The following is a 26,020-nucleotide window of genomic DNA, read 5'->3' as shown; positions in this document are numbered from 1 at the left end:
CTGTTACTCGAAAGCTACGCTTGACCCCAACGTTCTGATTTGCCTCCTTGTTTTCACAAATTCTCATCACAGTTGACACTCTTCCCCAAACTGGGATGGGTCTCTGTGTGTGACAGATACAACAAATACTTGCTCATGTGAGCTTATATGACAGCAATCTTTGCTAGGAATGCTATGGTATAAATTTCAATTCAATTCAATTCAAAATCCTTTATTAGGCATAGCACACCACACATTATCAAACAAACATCATATACAGACTGTATAAAATACGGGCTCAGCGAACACAATTTATCCCAGTCCTATTCTTAACTCCAAAAAATAAATTGATGTACATAGATAATATAATACAACACAGCAACATCACCTACCATTAAGAACCACTAAGTCTCTTTATCATGGCCCATTCTTTCTTCATGGACAACACTTAAAAATTCAGCCACTATAATAGTACCGTATTTTTCGCTCGATAACACGCACCTGACCATAACACGCACATCGTTTTTAGAGGAGGAAAACAAGGGAAAAAACATTCTGAATGAAACAGTGGATGTATCATTTTTGTGCTTCATGCTGTGGCCACAGACATGTGATCTGATGGTGAATTTGGGGTGACCCAATGCAAAAATCCTGAGGATCCATGTTTTGTAACCACGTTTTTGCACCATTGCAGCCCCAGGCAACAGTGGGTGCGTGATTTGGGGGGGGGGGCAGGCTGTAGCCATGGACATGCTATGTGATCTGATGGTGAATTTGGGGTGACCCAATGCAAAGATCCTGAGGATCCATGTGGATCCATGCTTTTTAACCACATTTTTGCACCATTGCAGCCCCAGGCAACAGTGCGTGTGTGATTTTTGGGGGGCAGGCTGTAGCCATGGACATGCTATGTGATCTGATGGTGAATTTGGGGTGACCCAATGCAAAGATCCTGAGGATCCATGTGGATCCATGCTTTTTAACCACATTTTAAGTGGGGAAGGAAGGAAAAATACAGAATGGACAAGGAGCACGAGAGGGGTGTGCAGAGAAGCAGCTGGCTAAGAATGCAGGAGAGGGGTATAACGGGAGGGAGGAAAGGAAGGCAAAAGTTTTCCCTCACCTACCCACCCAAGCCAGCCAGCTCTCTCTCTCTCTCTCTCTCTCTCTCTCTCTCTCTCTCTCTCTCTCTCCCTCCTGCATGTTTTCAGCAGCACCGGAGCACAGAGACGACACTCTGCTTTCCCCTCTGCTTGCCTGGAGGGGAGGGGCTTTCCCTGCTCTTTGTTCCGTTTGAGCAAACACAGCAAGGAAACAGAGGAGGGTGGGCAGTAAGACCCTGAGGCAGAATGCAGGAAAGCAGCCACTTCCTCTTTTCAGGTTTCCCTTCTCCGAGACGCGCGATTTGATTTTTGCCTGATTTTTTTTGCCATTTGGCTCCAGGGACCACACATTCGCTCAATAACACGCACAGACATTTCCCCTTCCTTTTTAGGAGAAAAAATCTGCGTGTTATAGAGGGAAAAATACGGTAATTTGATCATCCCTGTCCGCCAGCAGGTCCTGAACAGTTGGTTGTGTAAAAATCTGTCTATTAAATTTTAGGGCCTCAAATAATTGTATATATTATACAAATAATTGTATAAATAATTGATATAAATTTGTGTGCCGTGCTTGTTTTATTAAGAATCACTTTGCTTGTCTTTGTTTTCCTTGTCACGATTCAGTAAGTTGATTTTAGTTGGTCCTTTTCAAATGGCTCTTAAACCAACTCATATGATGTATTATTATTTTTCCCTCGTTTTGTTTCAGCGGAGTTGGATTCAGTTTTCTTTTCTCCTGGGTTCTGATGCTAATAGTAGTGGTCACTTTCATTACGGGAGGAAATATGGAGAAGCTTGTTTGTGAACCATTTGAAGACAGGAGTTTATTCAAAGTAAGATTCCTCATATCAAGGCCTTTAAGTCATCAACAACAATGGAAAAACACACTGAAGTCAGCATTGCCTTAGATAGCATAACTTCAATGTTTACCTACACTAGATAATCATTTATATTTACATAGTGCTGTTTTTTGCTTAAAACACTTCCTCTACATCTTGTTATCCCATCAGCAGCGCTATAGGGTAAATTAGTAGTATTATCACCCTGTTGCAGTTTGGTGAATGGACCTGTGTGTGTGTGTGTGTGTGTGTGTGTGTGTGTGTGTGTTGTTCCTAGCAGAGGTGAGATCTGAACTTGGACTTTCAGGTTCCTACTTCAGTCTCTTTATAGCACCCCTTAGTCGCTGTCAACTCAGAAGTTCGTCTCATTGAATTCAGTGGAGCTTACTCCCAGGTAAGTGGGTATAGGATTGTAGCCTCGTCATCTTATACCATCATCATAGTATAATCTGGTATAAGATGCTTCCTGTGTCCCTAATTGGCTTCTGATTGGCCTCAGTGCACATCTTAGTGACTATAATCTAGTCACTGTCAACTCTAGGTCACACTTAGGATACATAACAGTGAAGTCAGGGCTACAAAATTAATCTAGATTAATAACACATTCCAGAGGGGTTGTTATAGACCATGTCCAAAAATTGCATTGTTTAAAAGTGCCAGTACAGATCGTATGACTGGTTATAATTTTAAATGGGGGCAAATGCAAGCGAAACTGAATTTCAAAAGACGTCTTCTTTCAGGTCAGCAGAGGACAATTCAAAAATTACATTTCTCCAGATCTCCAAGTCCATTCTGTCATTTGTAGATCCTTTCCCAGGTTTTTCACGAAATTTTGGGGAAGCTCAACAGCAAAAAATAAATTTGACTTACCAGACTTTTCACCTAAGCTGAGGGTTTTCTCTTTCTCAAATTGTTAAATTTCCTAAGCAACAATAAAATGTGTCTCACTTGGACGTAGCAAATTCTTGCTGGTCTCACAGCCTTCATATCATCTAAAACTTCTCATATCCTAAGACATTATTATTTTAATGAGTTCCTAATCAGTCTAAATTAGGTGATCAGATTATAGAAAAGTTGTGTGTTACCTATTTGCTTATAAAAGTTTGCAGCCTCAGGTGCTAAAACCAAACTCAGGATTGGTTTAAGTCTATAACCAATTAAGACATGAATAGATTGTGCATGATTTCTCTAACCTTAAGGTCCATGGTTTTTCTTGAAACCAAACTACAGTAGACTCAAGAAATCACATGAAATGCTTCAATTTTATATGTAAAGCTCTTAGAATTGTGATGTAGAGAAAAAGAACATTGGTTTTTTCGTTGTTTTCCAGGTTTTGGATACGCCATATTTGCTGAATCAGCAGCTGAAATACTATCTTTCTGGAATCATTTTAAAAAATCCAAACATTGACTTGACATTTGAAAAAGTTTACAGGTAACTCTGCATGTCTTATGATATAAACAAATGCAGTTATGGCTTATTTGAAATTTTGCACTGCTACACGATTGAAGCTCATTGACTAAACTGAGGTTTACATGTTTCAAAAGGTCACTAAAACTGCCTTTTTGTGAGACCTCCTCTTTTCCTGTCTTGGGCTGCAACTCCCTTGCCATATCATTTATTCTGTTATCACCAGGTTGTGCACTCTTTTCCTTTTGGGAGAAGACAGAGGCAAAGTAGATGTTGAGGAGTTCCAACTTTTCTCTGTCACCCAATAGTATTTCTCTTCTTCTCCATGCAGATTTACTTACTTGTTCTTCCTCCGACTTCAAACATAGACAAAAAGCCACCATTTTTATTATTTTTAACCTCTTTATGCAAGTCTGGACTCGTTCTGAGCTTTAGCCCACCTGACCTCCCTGCAATTGTTGACTACATGTGTCTTCTCCTCCTTCGTCATCTTCCATTTCTTATAGATGCCCCCCTTTAAATCTCTGCTCTCTCACACACACACAAAAGGAAGCAAAATCAGTCAAGTACATATAAGTCCGAAGAGTGTATCAATAATAAAAATAGATTTATTGCCGAATCTGATTTCCTCATATTATTTCAGCATAAATTAGTAGGACTCCTCCAGGTTTAGATGGGAATCAGCAAGGACAGAAAAATTGGGGGGGGGGGGGGAGTCTGTAGTGGACTGAAAGGAAGCCTAAGAAAATTCTGATTTTTCCCATAATGACTGCTTCAATGCTTTTTTTAAAAAAATGTTGATTTTTTTTTTAAAAAAACCTCTTTTTGTGCACCTGCTTTGCTGGTGCCCTAAGCACATGCCTCTTGGGTAATCCAGACCTCCACAACATATTGCAAACTGATTAGCTCCTTTCTGTTTCAAAAGAGGTGGTATATGGGTTTTCGAGGGAGGTCTGGTTGTGGATGTTTGTGAAACACAAGTTTTCCTCGGCCACCTGGAAATAGTTCTCAAGGACACTATTATTTCACACAAGTGCATTTGGATATCTGGCATACTTATCTAAAAAGGGGGATTTTTGATGGCCAATGTTGCCAGCTATTTTTGTTAACCTGTTGGTGTTTATTTTACATGTGTCTTTAGTGATTGCAAGGAAAATAAAGGCCTTTATACTACCCTGCGCCTAGAAAACCTGTTCAACATCCATGAACTTCTGAATGTTAGCATGGTAAGTTAATATCGGTTGTGAGCATAAGGTAAAGGTACCCCTGACCATTAGGTCCAGTCGTGAACGACTCTGGGGTTGCACACTCATCTCGCTCTATAGGCTGAGGGAGCCAGCATTTGTCCACAGACAGCTTCTGGGTCATGTGACCAGCATGACTAAGCCACTTCTGGCGAACCAGAGCAGTGCACAGAAACGCCGTTTACCTTCCCGCCAGAGCGGTACCTATTTATCTACTTGCACTTTGACATGCTTTCGAACTGCTAGGTTGGCAGGAGCAGGGACCGAGCAACGGGAGCTCACCTCGTTGCGGGGATTCGAACTGCCGACCTTCTGATCGGCAGGCCCTAGGCTCTGTGGTTTAGACCACAGTGCCACCCGTGTCCCGGTTGTGAGCATAACCTATAGTATAATGGGTACTTTAGTGCTGAATGTCTGCAGTCTTCTTTTAAAAATAAATAACTTAGGTCTTACCTGGATTTAGTTTATTTGTTCAGCCCGCCCGCCCATCCACTCCTCAGCTGACGTGTTACTTTTGCTGCCCCTCCGGTTGAGCTGAGTGCCATATTGATGAAAAATCAGCCCAAGCCAGCAGATCATGGGCAGGAAACCTCTTTCAGCCAAAGTCCTTCCTTCAGGGGCTGCAAGCCTGTAGAACAGCCTTTCTCAACCTGTGGGTCCCCAGATGTTGTTGGACTACAACTCCCATCACCCCTAGCTAGCAAGGCCAGAGCTCAGGGATGATGGGAGTTGTAGTCCAACAACATCTGGCATGTCCAAAGTCTGCTCTGGGGGCCTAATCCAGCCCACCAGTTGATTTAATTCGGTCCCCGTGGCAGTATATGTCCTAGGATAAAATCCTAAAAACAGCTCAACAACTTTCGGGTAAAATCGTAAAGAAAGCTCAACAACTTCAATCCTAAAAAAAAAGCCCAACAACTTTGGGGTAAACTTCAATCCTAAAAAAAGCTCAGTAACTTTGGGGTAACTTTGTTCGACCCTCGCACATGTTCACTTCATCAAATCTGGCCCTCTTTGAAAAAAGTTTGGGCACACCTGAATTTTATAGTGACGGCCATTTCTGGCCATTTCTGTACACTAGTTACTCACTGAATTTTGTGTGAATGAGGCAGTAGAGGCCTGATTTAATTAGAATAGGGTCTGGGTATTTCATAGCATGTAGAGGAGAATACATTTTTACATACAGTAAAAAAATATTTGTTAATGGAAAAGAAGCGTCTTGCACAGCACTTTCCTACGGGAATAATTTAAAAATAATATGAAATGAAATGATGCATTCAGAAAAAAATATTTCCTACCTGCAGTCTCAAGTGGTGATATTCTGTTTATTCATTTCAGAATGTTTCGTCCTGTCTTTCTTCTATGAAACACTCAAGGCAGTTAAAAAAATCGATAGAACAGAAAATGACAAACAATAACTTTACCACACTAGTTCTGCTGCATGTCAAGATGAGAGCTGTGCGCGTCTCTAATGAGAAACTGGCAGTAGGGATTGTCCACTTGCTGTTGTAAATGTTCTAATGTTTGATGAGAGCTGTTTCCTCCTGCTTTTGTCTCCTATAGTATGCAGAAGATGTATCGCTGAAAATCAAGCATATTAATATAAATCTAAGCAATATAGTCTTGCTTGATGAGAGGGGAAAGGAGAATTTGATGAATTTCAGTTCGTCAGGAATAAATGAGATAAACTTTGCAGCATATCTGTCAGAGGTAAGACAATGAGGAGGTAACTTCTGTTTTAATGTGGTGTAGAGAGGTTTTTCCCCCACCCCCCCACCCCAGTAAATACAGGTATTTGACACAGTGGCGTAGCGTGGGGGGTGCAGGGGGGGCCGGGCGCACCGGGCGCAACATCTGGGGGTTAGGGTTAGGGGGCGCAAATCCACGGGTTAGGGGGCGCAAATCCATGGGTTAGGGGGCGCAAATCCATGGGTTAGGGGGCGCAAATTACTGGCCTTGCCCCGGGTGCTGACAACCCACGCTACGCCACTGATTTGACACCAAGGCATGCCTTTTAAAGATATAAGCGCTCGCCTGTATATACTCATCTCAAACTGCAATGAAATCACCATAAACCTTTGAAGCAATTGATTTAAGCTCTGTGTACTAGTGCTCCCTAGTGTGGCTTGAGGGAATGGCTAGTGCTCCATGAGAAATAAATTCAGCATTGAATACACCTATTGTGCAAGATGTTGTGTACTTTCTTCCAGCCTTTTCAGTTGTAAGACTCGAGTGTGCCTCCAATTTTAATTCAGAACAACAATATTGCTCAACTACCAGAAGCCTAACGAACCTCATTCTCTCAGTGCTACAATGATCTGATTTTTGCCTCTGTCTTGTGCAGATCAATAAGAGTGTTACCAAAGTGGATCTCTTGTCCTTTGCTAATGATTTGGAAGCACGGGCAGACCAATTGGTGAGTTTTGATTTGATCGAAATGAAACTGTGACGAGAATGTGTTTATTCTGAATGTATTCCACTTTCTGTTGCTGAGGTGCGGCTGTAAATGGAAGAATATATTTTTTAAAGTAGATATCTGCTTAGCCAAGCTCACCTGAAGCATTCTGATGCCTTCCCTGGAAGACAGGATTAATACAAGATGCTGCGTATGTCCTTACAATGGACCATATGAGCTAGCGAAGTAGGATGCATGCGAAAGCAGAACTTGAGTGAATTTATCTGTACTTTATTTGGCATAAAAATAATTGCTGGCAATGGGCATTAACCTGAGTTAGCTTTGCATGTTCCACCTGGCCAGTGCTGCTAACATGAGGCATAACATCTTCCTGCTTGGCACTCACAGAGAGATCTCCCTTTGACATCTCATCCAGGAAAAAGGGGCAGAAAGCATACATTTGCTTCCAATAAGTATTTGTCCATAATTAAATATCTCAGTGGAGGGCGCCATTACACCTTTTGGTCTACTGGAAAAATAATTGTCTTAAAGGAAAATGTATTTATCCCAATTACTGAATAAAAATTAAAGTTTACCAGAACATATTTTTTCAGTATTTGAACTTCGCTTTTTCAGTATTGCAAAGAGAAACAGCCATATGGGCAAAGCATCTAAATAACAACTCATAAGAATTGGTAGAAGGGCGTATATTTTCTTAGAACTTTAATGGCATTTTGCTGTTTCTGACACAGAATGAGAAATGACTTTGGAAAAGAAGACTTATTTATCTAGAATTGTAAGCTGTTTAGTAACTTGTTTGTTTGTCTTTGCAGCCTAAAGGAGCATTAGAAAATGCATTAAAAGGACATGCAAATAGTATCCGCGTGATACATAACCAACAAGTTGTTCCATTGGAGCAAGCAATGGTAAAAAAACAAAACTTTGCAGTTATTGGGCTAGGACATGATTGGGAAAGTGTATTCAACAAGCTACAAATCAGTTTGGGATATCAGTCAAGACTCCCTCCATTCATGCTATTTCTAGACTTTAACCAAGGATGCTTCTTGTACAAAGATTTTCTGGAGTAAAGTTTTAGTGTCCTTTTTTGTGTGTAAACTAAACTATGGTTTTATGTTTAGTGCACTCCCCTCTTATTCCCTGACAACTAGGAGGAAGAAATCTGAAGCTTTCTCTCCCGTTTCTGCTTTTAAAACTAAGCAGAGTTTCTTTTAACATCCAGCATACAAGTTGTTTAAAGCTGAGTTGAGCCGGGGAAGGGCCAGTTCTTTCTACACGTTAGGCTATAATTTGGCTTTTCTTATGATTTTACTGCTGCTTCAGGATGCTATATTTTGTTTTGAAATAATTTCCTTGCTGAAAAGTACTTGTGTTCTTGTCTGCTTGTTTCCTCCCTCCCCCCTCGCTCTTCTAATTAACTCTTAATCATTCTCAATATTTCTTTTTCCAAAAACTGACTGTCAAGAAATATGTTAGAGCTAGGGTAAGTGCCTTTCCTTTCTTAAACTGTGAGTGGGGGCTTTAGACACATTTCAGATCAGGGACTCCACATTCAGCCTCAGTGTGATACTTTTATCAACCTGATGATGTTATACGGTACATGGCACTTTGCAGAGAAACCTAAGCAAAAAACCAGAACAGTGGGGACAGGGAGAGTATAAGACAGTGGTACACTTGGTTGTAGACAGATGCTGGTCCTTGCATATGGTCCATAATAACATCTTGCAGCTGCTCTGTTAAATGCATATGGCATGTTATAAGCCAACATCATAGTACAAAGCTGTAAAGGTAAAGGGACCCCTGACCATTAGGTCCAGTTGTGGCTGACTCTGGGGTTGCGGCACTCACCTCGCTTTATTGGCCGAGGGAGCCGGCGTACAGCTTCCGGGTCATGTGGCCAGCATGACTAAGCCGCTTCTGGCGAACTAGAGCAGCGCACGGAAACGCCGTTTACCTTCCCGCCGGAGCGGTACATATTTATCTACTTGTACTTTGACGTGCTTTCAAACTGCTAGGTGGGCAGGAGCAGGGACCGAGCAACAGGAGCTCACCCTGTCACAGGGATTCAAACCACCAACCTTCTGATCAGCAGCCCTAGGCTCTATGGTTTAACCCACAACGCCACCCACATCCCTGGGTGTAATTACATGTTCCAATAAATTACATGTTCCAATAAATAAAAGCTGAGTTGGGTGTAATTACATGTTCCAATAAATTAGGGCTGACTCCATAAACACCAGCCCAGTCCAAGTTTCTCCCCTTCCCCTCAACATGTTGTACAAGTTACAAGATGTGCAAGATGTACAATATGTTTTGGGACTACAACTACAACTCCCTTCATCCCTAGCTAACACGACCAGTGGTCAGGGATGATGGGAATTGTAGTCTCAAAACATCTGGAGGGCCGAGTTTGCCTATGCCTGCATTCACGTCACTAGGTTATGTTTCGTCACCAGTGACAGCCCATGACATGGAGCAGGCACTGTGGAAACTCATAGGGTGTTGATATTGGGCAGCCCGTCTTTCTCATGACATGTAATTCTGACCTTGAACTTGAAAAGCCTGGATTTAAATTGGTGCGGCATCTGTGACACTGAATGACCTCTCCCATAGAGATCCTGAAGTGTGCATGTAATCTTAACAGTGGACACCTGTCCACACTGCAGATTCATGGAATTGTAGGACCACCGAGAGAAGGGATGAGGAAGCTCATGTGCTGTTGACTACAATCTCTACCATTGGCTGTTGCTAGGGCGGGTGGAAATTGCAGTTTGATAATATCCACAAGTCCAAAGATTAGCAGCTCCTGGCTTAGAGCGTTGTAGTCTATAAAATGGAAGGGAGGGTAGTTTCTTAATTTTTATGCACTCTTGTTTTCCATTGCCTGAACTTTGTAGCATTGAAAACAATTTGACACCGTAAATTCATGTTCCAGCTGTATTTCAAACTACATAAAACTACACCACAAGAATGGTTTCCATTCTACTTAAAATAGATACGTATTTACAAGGCTTTACGTTCAGGAAATACGGCTTTACAGATCAAGCTTTTTCTCTGAAATATGGTATAAGAGGTTTGTGTGATAGATTTCCTTTTGTTTTGTGTCTTTAACCAGAGCACTTTAAACCAGAGCATAAGGTTTCTGCAGAAAACATCATCAGAGCTTCCTGTAAGTTTTTGTTCATTTGTTTCTCCTGAAATAAAACCCCCGTTAGGGTTGTTTCTTTAAAACCTATTTTGCGACATATTTGCTAGGCAGTATTTTGTGTTCATTTTACTCTAGTGAAGAGATGGAATGTTGTACATTAAATTCACCTGATAACCGAGTCCAAACATTATCAGTTCCATTCAGACAATGCTGAGTACTGTGGTACCTCGGGTTACAGATGCTTCAGGTTACAGATGCTTCAGGTTACAGACTCTGCTAACCCAGAAATAGTACCTCAGGTTAAGAACTTTGCTTCAGGATGGGAACAGAAATTGTGCTCTGGCGGCGCAGCGGCAGCAGGAGGCCCCATTAGCTAAAGTGGTACCTCAGGTTAAGAACAGTTTCAGGATGAGAACGGACCTCCAGAACGAATTAAGTTCTTAACCCAAGGTACCACTGTACTTGAAAGTCCACCAGACAAAATAATCTCCGCATAGGAAACTAACTACATGTTAGGGGGAAGTGTTACAATTTAGTGATCTCTCTGATATGCTAGCTTGTTACACAAAGGGAATTTGTTAACACTAAGAAGTATTCAGACTACAGATTTGCCACCTTAGTGAAAATTAGGCCTCCAGCAGTGACTGGATGTTCCTCCAGATTATAGTTTACAGGACTGGAAATCATCCCTGTGCTTGAGTGCTCCCACCTCCCCTTATGTGTGCAGTCTATGGAATTGCTTCCTTATCTGAAGTTGTGGTGGAATGTAGCAAACCATGGTTTGCTCAAACCAGGAAGCAATTAATTAAGCTGCACAAACGGAGGGACAGGAAGGGTCCATGTGAGCACAGGGCCCATTCCCAACCCTCCAACTGTGGTTTGTCTGCACGCAGCCTTCAAATTTTTAAGTGTACACTTAAATATCTTCCAAAACACCTAAAAATGTATAGCGTGAAGCTTTCACAACTGGTTTGTTTATCTCATGATACGGAACAATCATAGCAGTGTGGCAGCCACACACAAAGCTTTCATAACTTTTTGGATGTAATATTATAATATCGTAAGTGTAGCCATTTGCCTGTCTCTCAGGACCATAAGTGATATGGGGGAATCTATGGTTTTCGGTTAAAAGCAGCTATGGAAGAATTTGAATCAGGGCTGCAACCCTTTCTCTAGCATTGTTTTCCTGATTTTGTTGTTGTTTAGTCGTTTAGTCGTGTCCGACTCTTCGTGACCCCATGGACCAGAGCCCACCAGGCACTCCTGTCTTCCACTGCCTCCCGCAGTTTGGTCAAACTCATGCTGGTACCTTCGAGAACACTGCCCAACCATCTTGTCCTCTGCCGTCCCCTTCTCCTTGTGCCTTCCATCTTTCCCAGCATCAGGGTCTTTTCCAGGGAGTCTTCTCTTCTCCTGAGGTGGCCAAAGAAAGTATTGGAGCCTCAGCTTCACAATCTGTCCTTCCAGTGAGCACTCAGGGCTGATTTCCTTAAGAATGGATACGTTTGATCTTGAGAGTCCATGGGACTCTCAAGAGTCTCCTCCAGCACCATAATTCAAAAGCATCAATTCTTCGGCGATCAGCCTTCTTTATGGTCCAGCTCTCACTTCCGTACATCCTGATTTAAGTTGCCCCTATTCACAAGCTGCTATTAGCTGTGGAGATGGAAAAGACTGCTGCATTGTCCCTTCTTTTGACTTACAGCTCCTGGGTCAGGAGCTTACAATTCCTGGCCTGCCCCAGTCCAAATTTTCCTGCCCCTCACAGCTGCTTTCACCCAAAGAAAAACATTCTGGGAGACTGGGTTGCAGACCTCCCACATCACATGCAGCTTGACATACATTAAGGTCTGAATAACTGACTGACGTGGCATTATTTATACCATTCCATTTATGAATGACTTTGTATAAAATACTTTGAGGCTATTTAAAACATCAATAAAAATAATGAACTATATAAAATCAATGCTAATATAAGGCTGATAGAATTGGTTTCTGTTTTGATAGCTAAGATAGTTTAGTTGGAAGTGGAAGGACTCAAATGTTCTTGTAGTATAGGAATGGTCAGTGAAATGTATTCAATCGGCCATTATGAATCAAATGACTGATCTAGAAGGAAGGAAGGAAGGAGTGGCAGACGTGATCTACTAGAGAGACGGAACTGTTTTACCAACTATTGGAATCTCAACTATGGTAATGTGAGACTAGAAGGGTATTTATTCATAGAGTATATACAAATTCTACATATTTTATACTTGGTTTTAAGGTACCAGGGGATGCCATAAATTTAGAGATTTTGTATCTGTCTGGAAATGATCCTTATTTTATCTGGTCAAACTGTTCTTTTATTTTGGAAAGATCATTTGTTTGAATCACTGCTTATATATATATGAATGAATATGAATATTGTGCATTCTGTGTTCTGTATGGTAATCTATATCATTCTTTTTTTGAAATAATTCATATATATATGTATATAATTACAGTGGTACCTCTATTTACGAATGATGTGATCCATTTTGGGGTGATATTTGCACCCAAAAAAGTCCAAAAGTAGAGTGCCACTACTGCGCATGCGCGAAGCACAATAGAGCGCTTCTGCGCATGTGCAAAGTGCGCAGATTGATTCTGCACACGGCGAACCCGGAAGTAAACACTTCCGGGTTTGCAGCGTTCGTAACCTGAAAAACCACAACGTGAAGCAAACGTAACACGAGGTATGACTGTACTTGATGATACAGTGAATCTTAGTTTTGGATTTGAAACTCTTACATATGAATGACAAGAGTCTCAAATCCAAAACCAAGATTCACTGTATCATCAAGTAATGAACAGGCATGTATGAACCAGCCGTGGGTGTCTGGGTTGTTTGCTTTTTACTCCCCTTTGTGTAATTTTGACTGTGTGTTGCAGAATTTTTCTTTTAACTGTATAATGGTTAGCAGTTTGGGTAGTTCAACAGCATACTTTTTCTTTCACCACCCCATAATCTTCTTTTTCCTCCTCTTCCAGGGGAAAGTCAGAAGTGTGATCACTGCTGTTAATAGTGCACAACTTCTTATAAACAACAATGCTTCGTTCGTTATTGTTCAGGTAAGCTTTAATGTTTTATTTTTTAAAAAACAAAAAAACCACACATAGTGCATTGTATTTGGAATTCTTATGTGTGTAACTTAATGTGTCCATTTCTTTTTTCCCTCCCAAAAGGAAACTAAAAAGTATATGGATACTATAATCGGTTACTTTGAGCAGTATGCTGAATGGGTGAAGGAATCGGTAAGATATCTCCCCACCCCCACCTCTTGGGCAAAGGCCATTTAGAGAACTTCCATTTTTGAAAAAAAGGGAAATTAAACATATTGGTGTATCAACACTGCTACTAGAAATAACATAGTAAATTAGAAAATAACATTAATTATCCTACCAAATATTCTTAATTCAAATTGGGTATCATAATCATATGTGTATCTTTCCAGCTTAATACAAAATGCTTCTTCTTGGGAATTTTCTGTATCTAATGTTCAGCACTTGAATTCTTTTTCTGATCTCTTCTAGATTGCTATGGAAGTGGCACCTTGTAAGCCCATTGCCAATGTGGTCGATACTGCTATAGATATATTTCTATGCAGCTATATAACAGATTCTGTGGTAAGAATATTTTGCATTCTTCCAAAAAAAAAAATTGTGAAGGAGGGAGGGTTAAATCTTTTTATTTCTCTGCTGAGACAGCTTTTGCTAAGACTAGAGAACCGGTACATTTGCATAAAGGTAGACTTGGGTAATAAGAAAGGTACATGTGTATTATACAGTAACTCCCAAAGAGTTGCAGTTCACATGTCTTTCGGGAATTTGGAAATCACATGTCCGGAAAGTACCATATTTTTTGCTCTATAAGACTCACTTTTTCCCTCCTAAAAAGTAAGGGGAAATGTGTGTGCGTCTTATGGAGCGAATGCAGGCTGCGCAGCTATCCCAGAAGCCAGAACAGCAAGAGGGATTGCTGCTTTCACTGCGCAGCAATCCCTCTTGCTGTTTTGGCTTCTGAGATTCAGAATTTTTTTTTCTTGCTGTTTTCCTCCTCCAAAAACTAGGTGCGTCTTGTGGTCTGATGCATTTTATAGAGTGAAAAATATGGTAATCTTGAGAAACAGCTTGTTGCGTGTCAAGGTCCCCAAGCCACCCCAATAAAACACAATTCACACAGAATATTTGTTTAAGGTTTTTGGCATAATTTTGGCCACAACTTTATTAAAATACAAAAAATGCAAGTGGTTGCTTAGGCATTGGTTGCGACTATCTGACCCCGCACGGGGACAGACTGACATTCGCATATCCGCGAAAGTCAGAAAGGGAAAGCATTTTGGGGAGAAAGATGGAGCTGGGTACCATGCCCTCACCTCTCCCCAAATGCTCCCAGAGGCTCTTGCGTGGCCCTAGCCCCTTGCCAGGGGTTCAGACAAAAGCATGGTGAGCCCCTGGATTCCTTTAATGGAATACCCTTGCAGCAGCAGCAGCATTGGAGGGGCAGGCACAGCCAATCCATGCCCCTCCACCAACCAATTCATAAAACCAATGCGTAACCTCAACCTTACAAGTTGTGACAATTTGCTACGCAGTAGGCAAAAACCAAATGGCACCAGCCAATCAGCCAAATGGACAAAATTCCTACCGGGTCCCTGCCCCAAAAGCAGATGACCCCATGACTGGCATAGCAAGGTCAATGCGAACAACCCTAAATATAGGGAGGGTGGGTGGGTGATCCGGTCCGCACAGCGAAAAGCGGAAGTTCAACACTGCGCGCAGGGAATTTAAGAGTTCTTGGATGTCAGTCACAAAATGGCAACATCAACTTCTCCCCAACGACAAGAGGAGCCCAATCACAGTGGTGGCCAGCTACCTTCATCCGCCCAGCAACAGTGGGGATGTCTTGATAGACCCCACTGCAACACGTGCTCTCCATGAAGAAGAACACGCTTTGTCAATACAAGATTTGAAATTGCCACTGAAAAGCCAAGCCAATTGACCTAATGTGAAATGGAGTGTTCGGCCATTTTTTGGCACCAGATAACTGTGGTTAACTTTCTCCTGACCCTATTCTCAAAAAACTATTAAGCTGAAACCTCAGTTTTTAGAGGAATTATTCACACAAACGGACCTGCTGAATCGGACCAAAGTATTTTGCTTCCAGTGCTGGCCAGATAGATGGTTATTGGAAGCTTGCAAGGAGAGCACAAAAGCACAAACTGCATCTGTTTACCCCCCAGCATGTGATATTCAGAGGCACACTTAGCTATCACTTAGCCATTGTGGCTATTAGCATTTATAGACACCACCCTGGAAGAAAGATTCAACAGTTAGACTTTTCCAAGACAAGTGGTCTTTTCAGTGGTTCTATCCCTTCTGAAGGGACGCGGGTGGCGCTGTGGGTAAAACCTCAGCGCCTAGGATTGCCGATCGCATGGTCGGCGGTTCGAATCCCCGCGGCGGGGTGTGCTCCCACCGTTCGGTCCCAGCGCCTGCCAACCTAGCAGTTCGAAAGCACCTCCGGGTGCAAGTAGATAAATAGGGACCGCTTACCAGCGGGAAGGTAAACGGCGTTCCGTGTGCTGCGCTGGCTCGCCAGATGCAGCTTGTCACGCTGGCCATGTGACCCGGAAGTGTCACCTATAGAGTGAGATGAGCGCACAACCCTAGAGTCTGGCAAGACTGGCCCGTACGGGCAGGGGTACCTTTACCTTTACCTTTATCCCTTCTGAAAATCCATCTCACATGCCCTTTCTGTTCTCCTGGCCATCTAAATTATCTAAGTGCACGGGCCACTTGCTTAGATGTTCTCCTAGTCACATGGAATCTGTTCCACAGATGTGCTTCTTCCATGTGGATGGGAAGGCAGAAGGCAGTATGCATTTTATGAAATAGCACTTCCATCTTTCTCAACTATCTGCTGATTAATTTCATTGAGTGGCCTGGAATTTTAGTGCGATGGGAGATAGCATGCATAATTTTATAGGAGCCTTGATAACCCCAAGGAAAGACAGGATATAAATCTCATAACTAACTAAATCAATAAACAAGCCCTTACAGTTTCATCTTCATTCATCTCTCTCTCTTTTTATAAAAGCTAAAAAGTCCCAAAAGTTTGAGCTTTAACTTGGGTTTTCCATCTGCCCAGTCTGGAGACATACGTTTGGAGTTAATCATTTTATCAAGCAGCTTATAATGAAATTTACAGTATTTAAATGCAATGGAAAACTTTCTTCTGTTGACCTACAGAAAGACACTTTGGATGCATTCCTGAACAGTGGCAGCATTCACTGATTCCTTTTGTCCTGAAATGGCAACATATGCATTTTCTAGTTGCCTTGAGAAATGCAGAAGTTGTATATTTGTGTGAGGGGAGAAACTGGCAAAAGACACAGAAAGGAATAAGCTAAATGTTCCTCAGAAATTTCCTGCAATTACTGCTACTAATTGAGGGTACCTAAAGGACCATGAGTTGATTTCTTTGCTGCTTAATTTAGGATGGGCCTGGATTTTTCATGCATAACTGGGTGAACAAGTTCAGACTGTCTCCAGTTCTGTTGAAAGCAAAGTGTAAAACCACCTTTTTAACAGCTGGAACTAATTGGGCTGGTCTGTGTAATCATTAAATTATTATTTCTTGTATAAACAATATTTCCTGACCCAGAAAATTGCTCTAAGATACCAAGGAATTTACTCCACTGCAAGCAGGGATAAAGCTACATCTGTTGTTCTTTACAGAAGGAGGAAAGCCTGGCTAGGATATTAATCTTCAGAGGCCTACACATACATTGCGGTTTGTCGTAGGCTGGTTGGAATAAAGCAATGTGCTTGTGTGATTTATTTATTTTTTTAAGTTGTTGTAAGGATTTCACATGCATTCCGTGTTCATCCCAGGGTAGCGCTAGACTGATGGCACACTCTGGTTGAGTTTAGCTTGGCTTACAAGTATATTTTGGTTTGGCTGCTTACGTTATGGAGGGTGAGGTGTTTCCCTGGTTTATTTACTTTCTGTAAAAACTGAGCATTTGCCAGCACAGGGCTTGCAATAGCATCCTGGTGCGTACCACTCAAACACAACACAGCAGGCAGGGCCTCAGATATTTGGACGCCTGAGGCAGAAGGTCCCGTCTCCAACCACACAATGTGTGTGCCGGGGGAATCTCCGCAAGAGCTTCCCTTGAAGGAAAAGCCCTTGCAAAGACTCACCACCTCCGGGCAAGCAAAGGGCAAGCTTCACAAGGGCTTCTGGAAATGCCGCTTCTTGCGTTTCTGCCGCCTGAGGTGGCTGCTTCACTCTGCCCAACTCACGGTCTGGCTCTGCAGTGCAGGAGCCCTTCTGCATATACTGTAGGGCTATAGAGCTTGAAAGCTGCCCTCCAGCTCAGCGCAGCACAACTTGCCATGAAGGTCAGCCCGTTTTTCTGAGGAGAATAACCAGAGGCCTGTTAAACACTGAGCAGGCTCACAGTACATGGCTAATGGCTCACATTTAGCTTAAAGGTAAAGGGACCCCTGACAATCAAGTCCAGTCGTGAACGACTCTGGGGTTGCAGCACTCATCTCGCTTTACTGGCCGAGGGAGCCGGCGTTTGTCCACAGACAGTTTTCCAGGTCATGTGGCCAGCATGACTAAGCAGCTTCTGGTGAACCAGAGCAGTGCACGGAAACGCCGTTTACCTTCCCCCCAGAGCAGTACCTATTCATCTACTTGCACTGGTATGCTTTCGAACTGCTAGGTTGGCAGGAGCTGGGACCGAGCAACGGGAGCTCACCCCGTCGTGGGGATTCGAACTGCCGACCTTTCGATCGGCAAGCCCAAGCGGCACAGCGATTTAACCCACAGCACCACCCGCGACTCGCATTTAGCTTGCTCGGTTGCAAATTATGAGGCCAGTATATGGGCTGTTCCAGTGAATGTGGGAAGCTTCCCTATACTGAGGCCGACCATTGGTCCAGCTACCTCTATCAGCCACACTGGCTGGATACTTTTCCAGCCTTAACCTGAGGTTGAAACTTTGAACAGCACATTCCGTTACTCCATTGTTGCTGCGCATAGTAGCTACTGTCGTAGCCCCACAACTGACTGGTGCTCTGAAGATGGTGAACTGTTCTTTGGGATCTTAAACCACCATTTAAAGTTGATTTCATGCCAGAGCAAAACTTAACTATGGTAAAAACCTTGGTTCCAGCACACTGAGGAAAGTCAGAGGGCACTTGCTTTCCAAAACAGTCCAATATTGCTACAATTCCACATTTGTTAGGAGCCATGGCTGTTGTCGTCTTTACCTCACTAATGCTGACAGGGTTTGATGTTGTGTTTTAATCTTGTTATCTGAGATGCCTTGATCTCAAGTGACAGAGCATTTGTGAACAGTCCCAAGCAGCTTGTACAAAAGTGGCAAAGAGTTGAACTCTTTCCATTCTTGTCATCCATTTTATATCAATCCCAGTTGAAATTTGCTGTACAGTGGTGCCCCGCAAGACGAACGCCTCGCAAGACGAAAAACCCGCTAGACGAAAGGGTTTTCCGTTTTTCGATGCGCTTCGCAAGACGAATTTCCCTATGGGCTTCCTTCGCAAGACGAAAGCCCATAGGGAAATCTCCAGGACAGCGGGGAAGCGCAGCGCGTCTTCCCCACTATCCTCGGACCTCCTCTGAAGGCTGGCGGTGGGGCGGAGAGACCTCCTCCCGCCGCCAGCCTTCGGAAGGCTCCCCCGAAGGCTGGCGGTGGGGCGGAGAGACCTCCTCCCGCCGCCAGCCTTCGGAAGGCTCCCCCGAAGGCTGGCGGTGGGGCGGAGAGACCTCCTCCCCGCGCCAGCCTTCGGAAGGCTCCCCCGAAGGCTGGCGGTGGGGCGGAGAGACCTCCTCCCCGCGCCAGCCTTCGGATGGCTGTCCTGAAGACTTGCGGTGGGAGGAGGGTTTTCCTTCCCACCGCCAACATTCAGAATGCTGTTCTGAATGTTGGCGGTGGGGAGGAAAAACCCTCCTCCCACCGCAAGCCCCGGGAACAGAGGAGAAGCGCTGCGCGCCTTCCCCTCTGTTCCCGTACCTGTCCTGAAGGCTTGCGGTGGGGAGAAAAGCCCTTCTCCGCACCGCCAGCCTGGCAAGCGGTCTCCATAGGAACGCATTAATTGATTTTCAATGCATTCCTATGGGAAACCGTGCTTCGCAAGACAAAAAACTCGCAAGAAGAAAAAACTTGCGGAACGAATTAATTTCGTCTTGCGAGGCACCACTGTAGTTGATGGTTCCACAGACTAGCAGGGTCCAATTTAAAAGAGGCAACATCACATCTACACTGGTTCTTGTCCCACCCTCCTTCTGAGTTGGGAAGAACTTTATAGGAAATCCTAGAAAATATGTGAGAAGGAATATGGATAACTGAGAATATATTAAGTGCCTCAGTGTTGTTTCTTGTCTTCCCTAGAATGCCTTCTGGTTTGGTTTGGGGGGCTGTTCAGTATTTCTAATCCCTGCCATCATTTGTGCTGTGAAACTAGCCAAATTCTACCGCCGGATGGATACAGAAGATGTTTACGATGAGTAAGTAAGCAGAATGCTCACAATGGAAGACTACAGAAATGCAAGAAAGCACTTTATGTGAAATATGTTTATAGTTTCCTTTTGTGATTGCGTATAGTACTGCGAATCAGAGTGTCTCAGAGCAGCTCAAAGGAACAGGTTGCATGGAATTCAATATTTATCCGGGGCCACCGACGTTTACAGGAGTTTTACAGTTTCATGGGCAAGTAGCTGCCCATTTAAATTTCAACGGCATATGAGAAGACAGAGGGAGGGGAAATGGAGGCAATAAAAAGAGGGGGGAGGAATGCGAGAAACGTAGGCAAAAAGTAGTGAATTTGAGTCCGTGCAAGGATTTCTGCTTGCACAATAAGGCTTCCTTCCTCATTATTCTCTCCACATGCACCCTACCCAGATCCATTACAAAGAGCTGGGGAACCCCTAGAACAGATTTGGGGGTGAGGGCAAGGAGAACGTTCTGTTGCACAAGCAGAAATCCTTGCACTGATGGAATGTTCACTTATTGCTCCGTTGGAGTCTACCGAGTGTTATATAGCTTTCATTTAATTCAGCAGCGGTGATTTGCTCCCTAGACAATCCTAGTCTGCGGGGAGAACTGAAAAATCTGAAGGACCCTTTTTCCCTCACAATACTACATTTTCCTGGGTATGCCAAAAACACAGATATATATCTTATTTTATTTTTAAGAATGGAATGCAGAGGTTTTTATATATCTGGTAGGTGGGTATTTTCTGCAATGCTTACTCCCCAGGCTTCAGCTTTGGCACAGACACACAGTAAACAGAGAGAGACAACTGGAATGGGAGGGTTTTCCTGGTACAGAGCTCTGGAAATAGCGGTTCTTCCAGATAACTCAAGACAGTTGAGGGTTTGAGGTGTAGATAGGTCCTGTGAATTCAGGATTAAACCTTTAGAGAATAACCTGCACTTAAAACATTCCATAATGCAATAGATTGGAAACTTTGTGGTAGCTATGAACTTAAAACATATTATGTCTGATCTCATATTTTCCTTTGCTTTTGTCGTGTGTAGTTATTCTGCTTCCCCTAACCAGTCTTCTATTCTTCCATTTGCAGTTCCTCTGTCTCAGGGACTTGGCATTTTACTTTATGATAGCTGTTTTTACTTATTTTTCACTTGTCTTCACTTTTACCTTTTTCAAAAAACAAAACCATTTCCCCGTAAGTCTGTCCAGTGCCTTTTCCTCATTTGTTTATTTTTATTGTGTAGATCACTTTGACATTATACTTTTGCTACAATAGCAGTGAAAAAACAACAGGGAAATACTGCAAAGCCAAATATTTATCACGTACCATTACTTATTAACACACATGATAACTACTTCTTTTTTATATTTTGTAGTGTTGAAACTATGCCCATGAAAAAGTAAGAGATTTTAATTGATATTATAGCATGTAAAGTGGGAGGGTCTTTTTTTTTTAATTCGTAGATGTTACATATTTTATATATATTGTATTTATTTTCTACATTTTTTGGCATATTGCTCACCATACCTATCACAAATAGCTTCATGTGGATCATGCTGAAGTAGAGCTTTCTGTAGAATTAATTCAATGTACATGACATACCGTACAGTCCTTGGTATTCTACAGGCTCTGCTATGGACGTGACTAGTTAACACTGTTTTTTTAAAATATATATACTGAGGTGTTTTAGTTGTCTTATATTCTTCTGTTTTTGTTGGCTATTCTCAGCTGCTTTAGGCAAAGATTTTGGAAGGGCAACTGATACCATTTAAAACAAACACCTTGTTGATTTTTTTAATTATCATCTTTGTAACCATAGTGTGTATGGAGTTGCATCTTATCATTAACACAGTCCTTTCTTGGTATATTTATTTTATTACAGTTTGGAAAATGGTAATAATGGTTATCATAAAGAGCATTTATATGGTATACACAATCCAATTCTGACAAGGTAAACCAATTTGAAACTGCCTGCCTTATAAGCACTCTTAATATATCGTGTATTAATCACTCACTCCTTTTTTCTGCACATTTTTAAACCACTTTTTGTTTTGCATGATTTCTCATTGCTTAGCTCTCTCTTTCAATATATGCCTTATATCACATTATATGCTGGCTTGGTTTAAAAGAAACTTTGGTTTAATATGAACAAGCAGTGTGCTGGTGCACAGTGCTAAAAAAATCCTAGCCAGACTCTGATTGTTATGTCGTGGGTGAACATATCAGACGACACAGCGATTCTTCAAATAGCTCTTGTTTATTCAGAGGCCAGAACAGAACTGAACTGAAGAGCTCAGTCAGCCTGCTTATATAGAGCTCCAGGACAACGTAACTGTAGCAACTTTCTAAAACTATCCAATCACTGAACGTCACTTTCAATCCTTCATTTGCATACAAACTATCCAATCACTGAACGTCACTTTTGATCCTTCATTTGCATAACTATCTACAGTATCCCCCTGCTGGCCCAGGGTGAGAACTTCAGTACATAACATTGATATGTTGTGTTACCTGAGCCCAAACTTATGATTTGTCTTTTCCACATAATTGGTGACAATTGAGGTTTGTTATTCAATTATCAATCATGGTTTGCTTGGGCAAAGCAAACCACAAACATGGTTGCAGATGACACACAGAGTTGGAACAAGGTGGGGGCAGCCTGCCCCGCGTGACATCCCTGAGGGTGACAAAATCCTGGCGGGTCCAATCGCAGCTACGCTGTATAGCACCCCTCCCAAGCTGGGCCACCACCCCGGATGGCGTCCCCTGGTCAGGCGCGATTGCCCCTCCCCCTGGGTCGGGAGTTGCGGGCGGGCGGTTAAAGCAAATGCAAATAACTTTGAGTCTGGTCACATAAAATTGCACTTCAAGAAAGCACTTGACCTGCATAAGGCTGTGGTAGCATCTGTGTGAAAGTGGCAAAAATTGATTTGGGGGTGTTTTTGTTAAGTTGTGGGTGAACATATGAGACGACACAGCGATTCTTCAAACAGCTCTTGTTTATTCACAGGCCAGGACAGAACTGAACTGAAGGGTTCAGTCAGCCTGCTTATACAGTGGTGCCTTGCAAGACGAAATTAATTCGTTCCGTGAGTCTTTTCGTCTTGCGATGTTTTTCGTCTTGCGAAGCACGGTCAGTCGCAACTGCACCTCTTCAAGCGGTTTTAAGAAAAAGGGAAACAAACTCGCAAGACGTTTTCGTCTTGCGAAGCAAGCCCATAGGGAAAATCGTCTTGCGAAGCAACTCAAAAAACGAAAAACTCTTTCGTCTTGCGAGTTTTTCGTCTTCCGAGGCATTCGTCTTGCGAGGTACCACTGTATAGAGCTCCAGTTCCAAGTTACTGTAACAACTTTCTAAAACTATCCAATCACTGAACGTCACTTTCGATCCCTGATTTGCATAACTATCTACAGTATCCCCCTGCTGGCCCAGGGTGAGAACTCCAGTACATAACAGTTTTCATCTTGCAGAGTTCTCCTTTTTACTGATGAAATCAGGAGTGCTCTATGTTTTATATCAGGCTCCTAAATATAATATCCTGGTTGTTCACACACACACACACACATACCAGCCAGCCTCCTGATGCCAAGAAAAAAAGCACACCAAGAACTCAGGCCAATGTAAGTTTCAACATTGGCCTGAGTTCTTGGTGTGCTTTTTTCTTGGTATATTTAATAACAAGCCTCCTGATTCCCCCATTTAACTTGCATAAGTGTTGGTGTACCTTGAGAGAGAATACTAAATGATACAACAAAATTGTGTAGAAGGTTATTGATTTAGCGTGATTTAATTATTCGAAATATGCTGAGAAGCAAATCGCCAACTTTGAAAACACTTAGCTTTAAAAATATCAGTGAAAATTGGTCTAACTGAAAAGCAGGCACCTTATTTTCTTTTCCCTCTCCAAACTTAAAACTTGAATAGGAGTGGTACCTGAGACAGAGTTTGAAAAACCCTGCCTGAACTGCTTTACCCTGCTTCTTAGTGTGACAGTCTAGTAGTCTCCACTTTGTTTCCTGCTTGGCCACGCTCCTCCCATGCTTTTCCACTTCCCACTACTGCTTTTAGTTGATTAAAAGGGGCTTTGTCTTCTTGCTATTAAAAAAAAGAGACTAAGGTCTAGATCTCCCAGTGGATTTTCTGACTGCAAATGCATGTGGTGAACGTTAACGACCTGTTTGTATTTTTCAGACCTAACTTAGCAATTATAACAGAATTGCCTAAGAATTTATATCTAGCAGCCATTGAAAGGGTGGAGTAGGAAAGGGTTGGTGATCTGAAGAGCTTTCAGAAAAAGGAGAGAATTCTTATTTTGCTTTCTTTATAAAAACAACCACCCACAATTTTCTCCATTCATTCACTTTTCTATACTGAAGTTGCCCCAAACGGTTTCATATGTCTCTCTTTCTTTCTCTCTTTCTCTCTCACATATATGTATAGCTCTGTGGAACAGTGGTAGTGCATACTGGAAATGTGATGGGTAAGTGTCATTGTTCATTTATCTGCTAAAAAATTAGCCCATTTTAAAAGATGAGCAGCTTAGCTCATTTGACCTAGCAAGTATGGCCCCTCGTGGAATTAACAGTTGCGTGTTTAGACCTTTAAACCTCCCCCTTAAATAAATTCAGATAAGACTCAAATTTTGGTTTGGTTTTTGGCAGAATTTAGGCCACAACTTTATTGATTACAGCAAGTGAGTGGTTGCATAGGCTCTGGTTCAACTAGCTCCCTGCCATACAGGTAGCGCTGGCCCAGGTCACCAGCATAGGTCAGCCAAGGGTGAACACCTGGATGAGTGGAAAGCTGGGCACAGGCCAACTCCACCACCCAAATTCTTCCCTGGACTCAGGCACGGGCACAACCCCCTCACAGGGGTTGACCAAACCATCAAGTCCCTGAATTCATTCAATGGAATACCCTTCACATAGGGATGGCGAGAGCATTCTCCCATCCCTATCACCTGAACCAGAGCCTATCCGCAACCTTACAAGTTGTGACGATTTGCTACACGGCAGGCGAAACCTGTCCATTAAACTTTAATTAGTTTAATGTTAAGTAAACGTCCAGTGCGCTTCCAACACCATAAATCTTATCTCAGCAGAGAATTTCGTGCAGCGGTTGAAGGAGGCAGGAGAGTCAGTACCTTTCAATGAAGAATCCTGGAGCAAGCACTTTGGAACTCAGGAAAAAAACTTTATTTACAAAAGAAAAACCCTGGCGATAAAGCACACATGCTTTTATCTCCGGCATAAAGAAAACTTTACTCTAAACTTAACTCATATCAGCAAACACGCCCATGGCCACAAACTGAGTCTGCGAGTCAGGTCAAGGGGAAAAACACATGGGTGAACTGACTATTTATACAAACTAACTCACATTCCTGGATGCTTAATGACTTCCAGCTGCTCAGTGATTAGAGCGACTTGTTACCTCTTAACCCTTTAGTACCAACACCCCCTCTCGCTCGTAACACTGAGCTGTACCAACCTTAATTAAAATTTAAACCTGAACAGAAATATTCATGAGATTGCGGACTCAAAGCTTTTGTAAAACCATCTGCGAGATTTTCTTTGGTTGGACAATACTTTAGTTCAATTAAACCTTGTTTTACACTTTGGCATACATTTTGATAACGGATATCCAAGTGTTTTGTGAGTGCCTTGAATTGACCTGATTTAGCTAGTTTAATACAAGGTTGATTGTCTTCCCACACTCTGATAGGTAGGGAACATTCTCCAAACAATTCTTGTACCAGTTGCTTATAAAATTCCAGTTCTCTACATACATCTGATAATGCATTGAACTCAGATTCAGTTGAACTTAAAGCTATAAGTGATTGCTTTCTTGATCTCCAACCAATTACTGCATTTCCAAATTTTATCGCCATTCCTGACACTGATTTTCTATCTGGTCCAGCATCTGCCCAACTGCTGTCGGCCCAACATTCAAGTTGTGTGCTGCCCTCTGCTGATAGTTTTAAGCGAAACCTTTTGGTAGTTTGGAGATACCTTAAAACTCTTTTTACTCCTTGCCAAGCATGCATTGATGGTTTTTCAGCTTGTCTACACAGCATGTTGACAGCATATGTTATATCGGGCCGAGTCCACTGTGCAATGTGGAGTAGACTGCCTATCGCTGACTGGTGGATTACTGAACTCTGCCTGTTGCTCGGCTTGAGCATCCTTTGTGTAACTTAACTCCATTGGGGTTTTAACACCAGCACAGTTGTCCATTTTAAACTTTTCCAGCAACTGCTGGATCTTAGCTTCTTGGCTGAGCCAATAGTTCCCATTTTCATCTTGCTGAATTTTAACTCCTAGATAAACAG

General features: G+C 42.5%; 1 protein-coding gene across 13 annotated transcripts in view; it reads left to right on the top strand.

Moving 5' to 3' along the window:
* Nucleotides 1–26,020, top strand: part of PROM1 (prominin 1) — a gene marked incomplete at its 3' end in the record, with an annotated part of 116,242 nt that overhangs the window by 84,156 nt on the left and 6,066 nt on the right. For 4 of the 13 annotated variants that reach the window (XR_014551950.1, XM_083630250.1, XM_083630255.1 and 1 more), the window contains 15 exons: nt 1,792–1,915; nt 3,252–3,355; nt 4,473–4,557; nt 6,139–6,285; nt 6,920–6,991; nt 7,804–7,896; nt 8,454–8,471; nt 10,104–10,157; nt 13,149–13,229; nt 13,344–13,412; nt 13,692–13,784; nt 19,589–19,704; nt 21,067–21,090; nt 21,574–21,642; nt 24,133–24,172. Coding sequence is in view for 12 of the 13 variants with exons in the window: in XM_083630250.1 (XP_083486376.1) it covers nt 1,792–1,915; nt 3,252–3,355; nt 4,473–4,557; nt 6,139–6,285; nt 6,920–6,991; nt 7,804–7,896; nt 8,454–8,471; nt 10,104–10,157; nt 13,149–13,229; nt 13,344–13,412; nt 13,692–13,784; nt 19,589–19,704; nt 21,067–21,090; nt 21,574–21,642; nt 24,133–24,151 (1,168 nt within the window). The other 9 variants (XM_083630257.1, XM_083630261.1, XM_083630260.1 and 6 more) reach the window with 7 other exon arrangements.

This window comes from Podarcis filfolensis, assembly GCF_964270895.1.
Source record: "Podarcis filfolensis genome assembly, chromosome: 9".
Classification (NCBI taxonomy): Eukaryota; Metazoa; Chordata; class Lepidosauria; order Squamata; family Lacertidae; genus Podarcis; species Podarcis filfolensis.
This window is presented reverse-complemented; position numbering and strand designations above follow the sequence as displayed.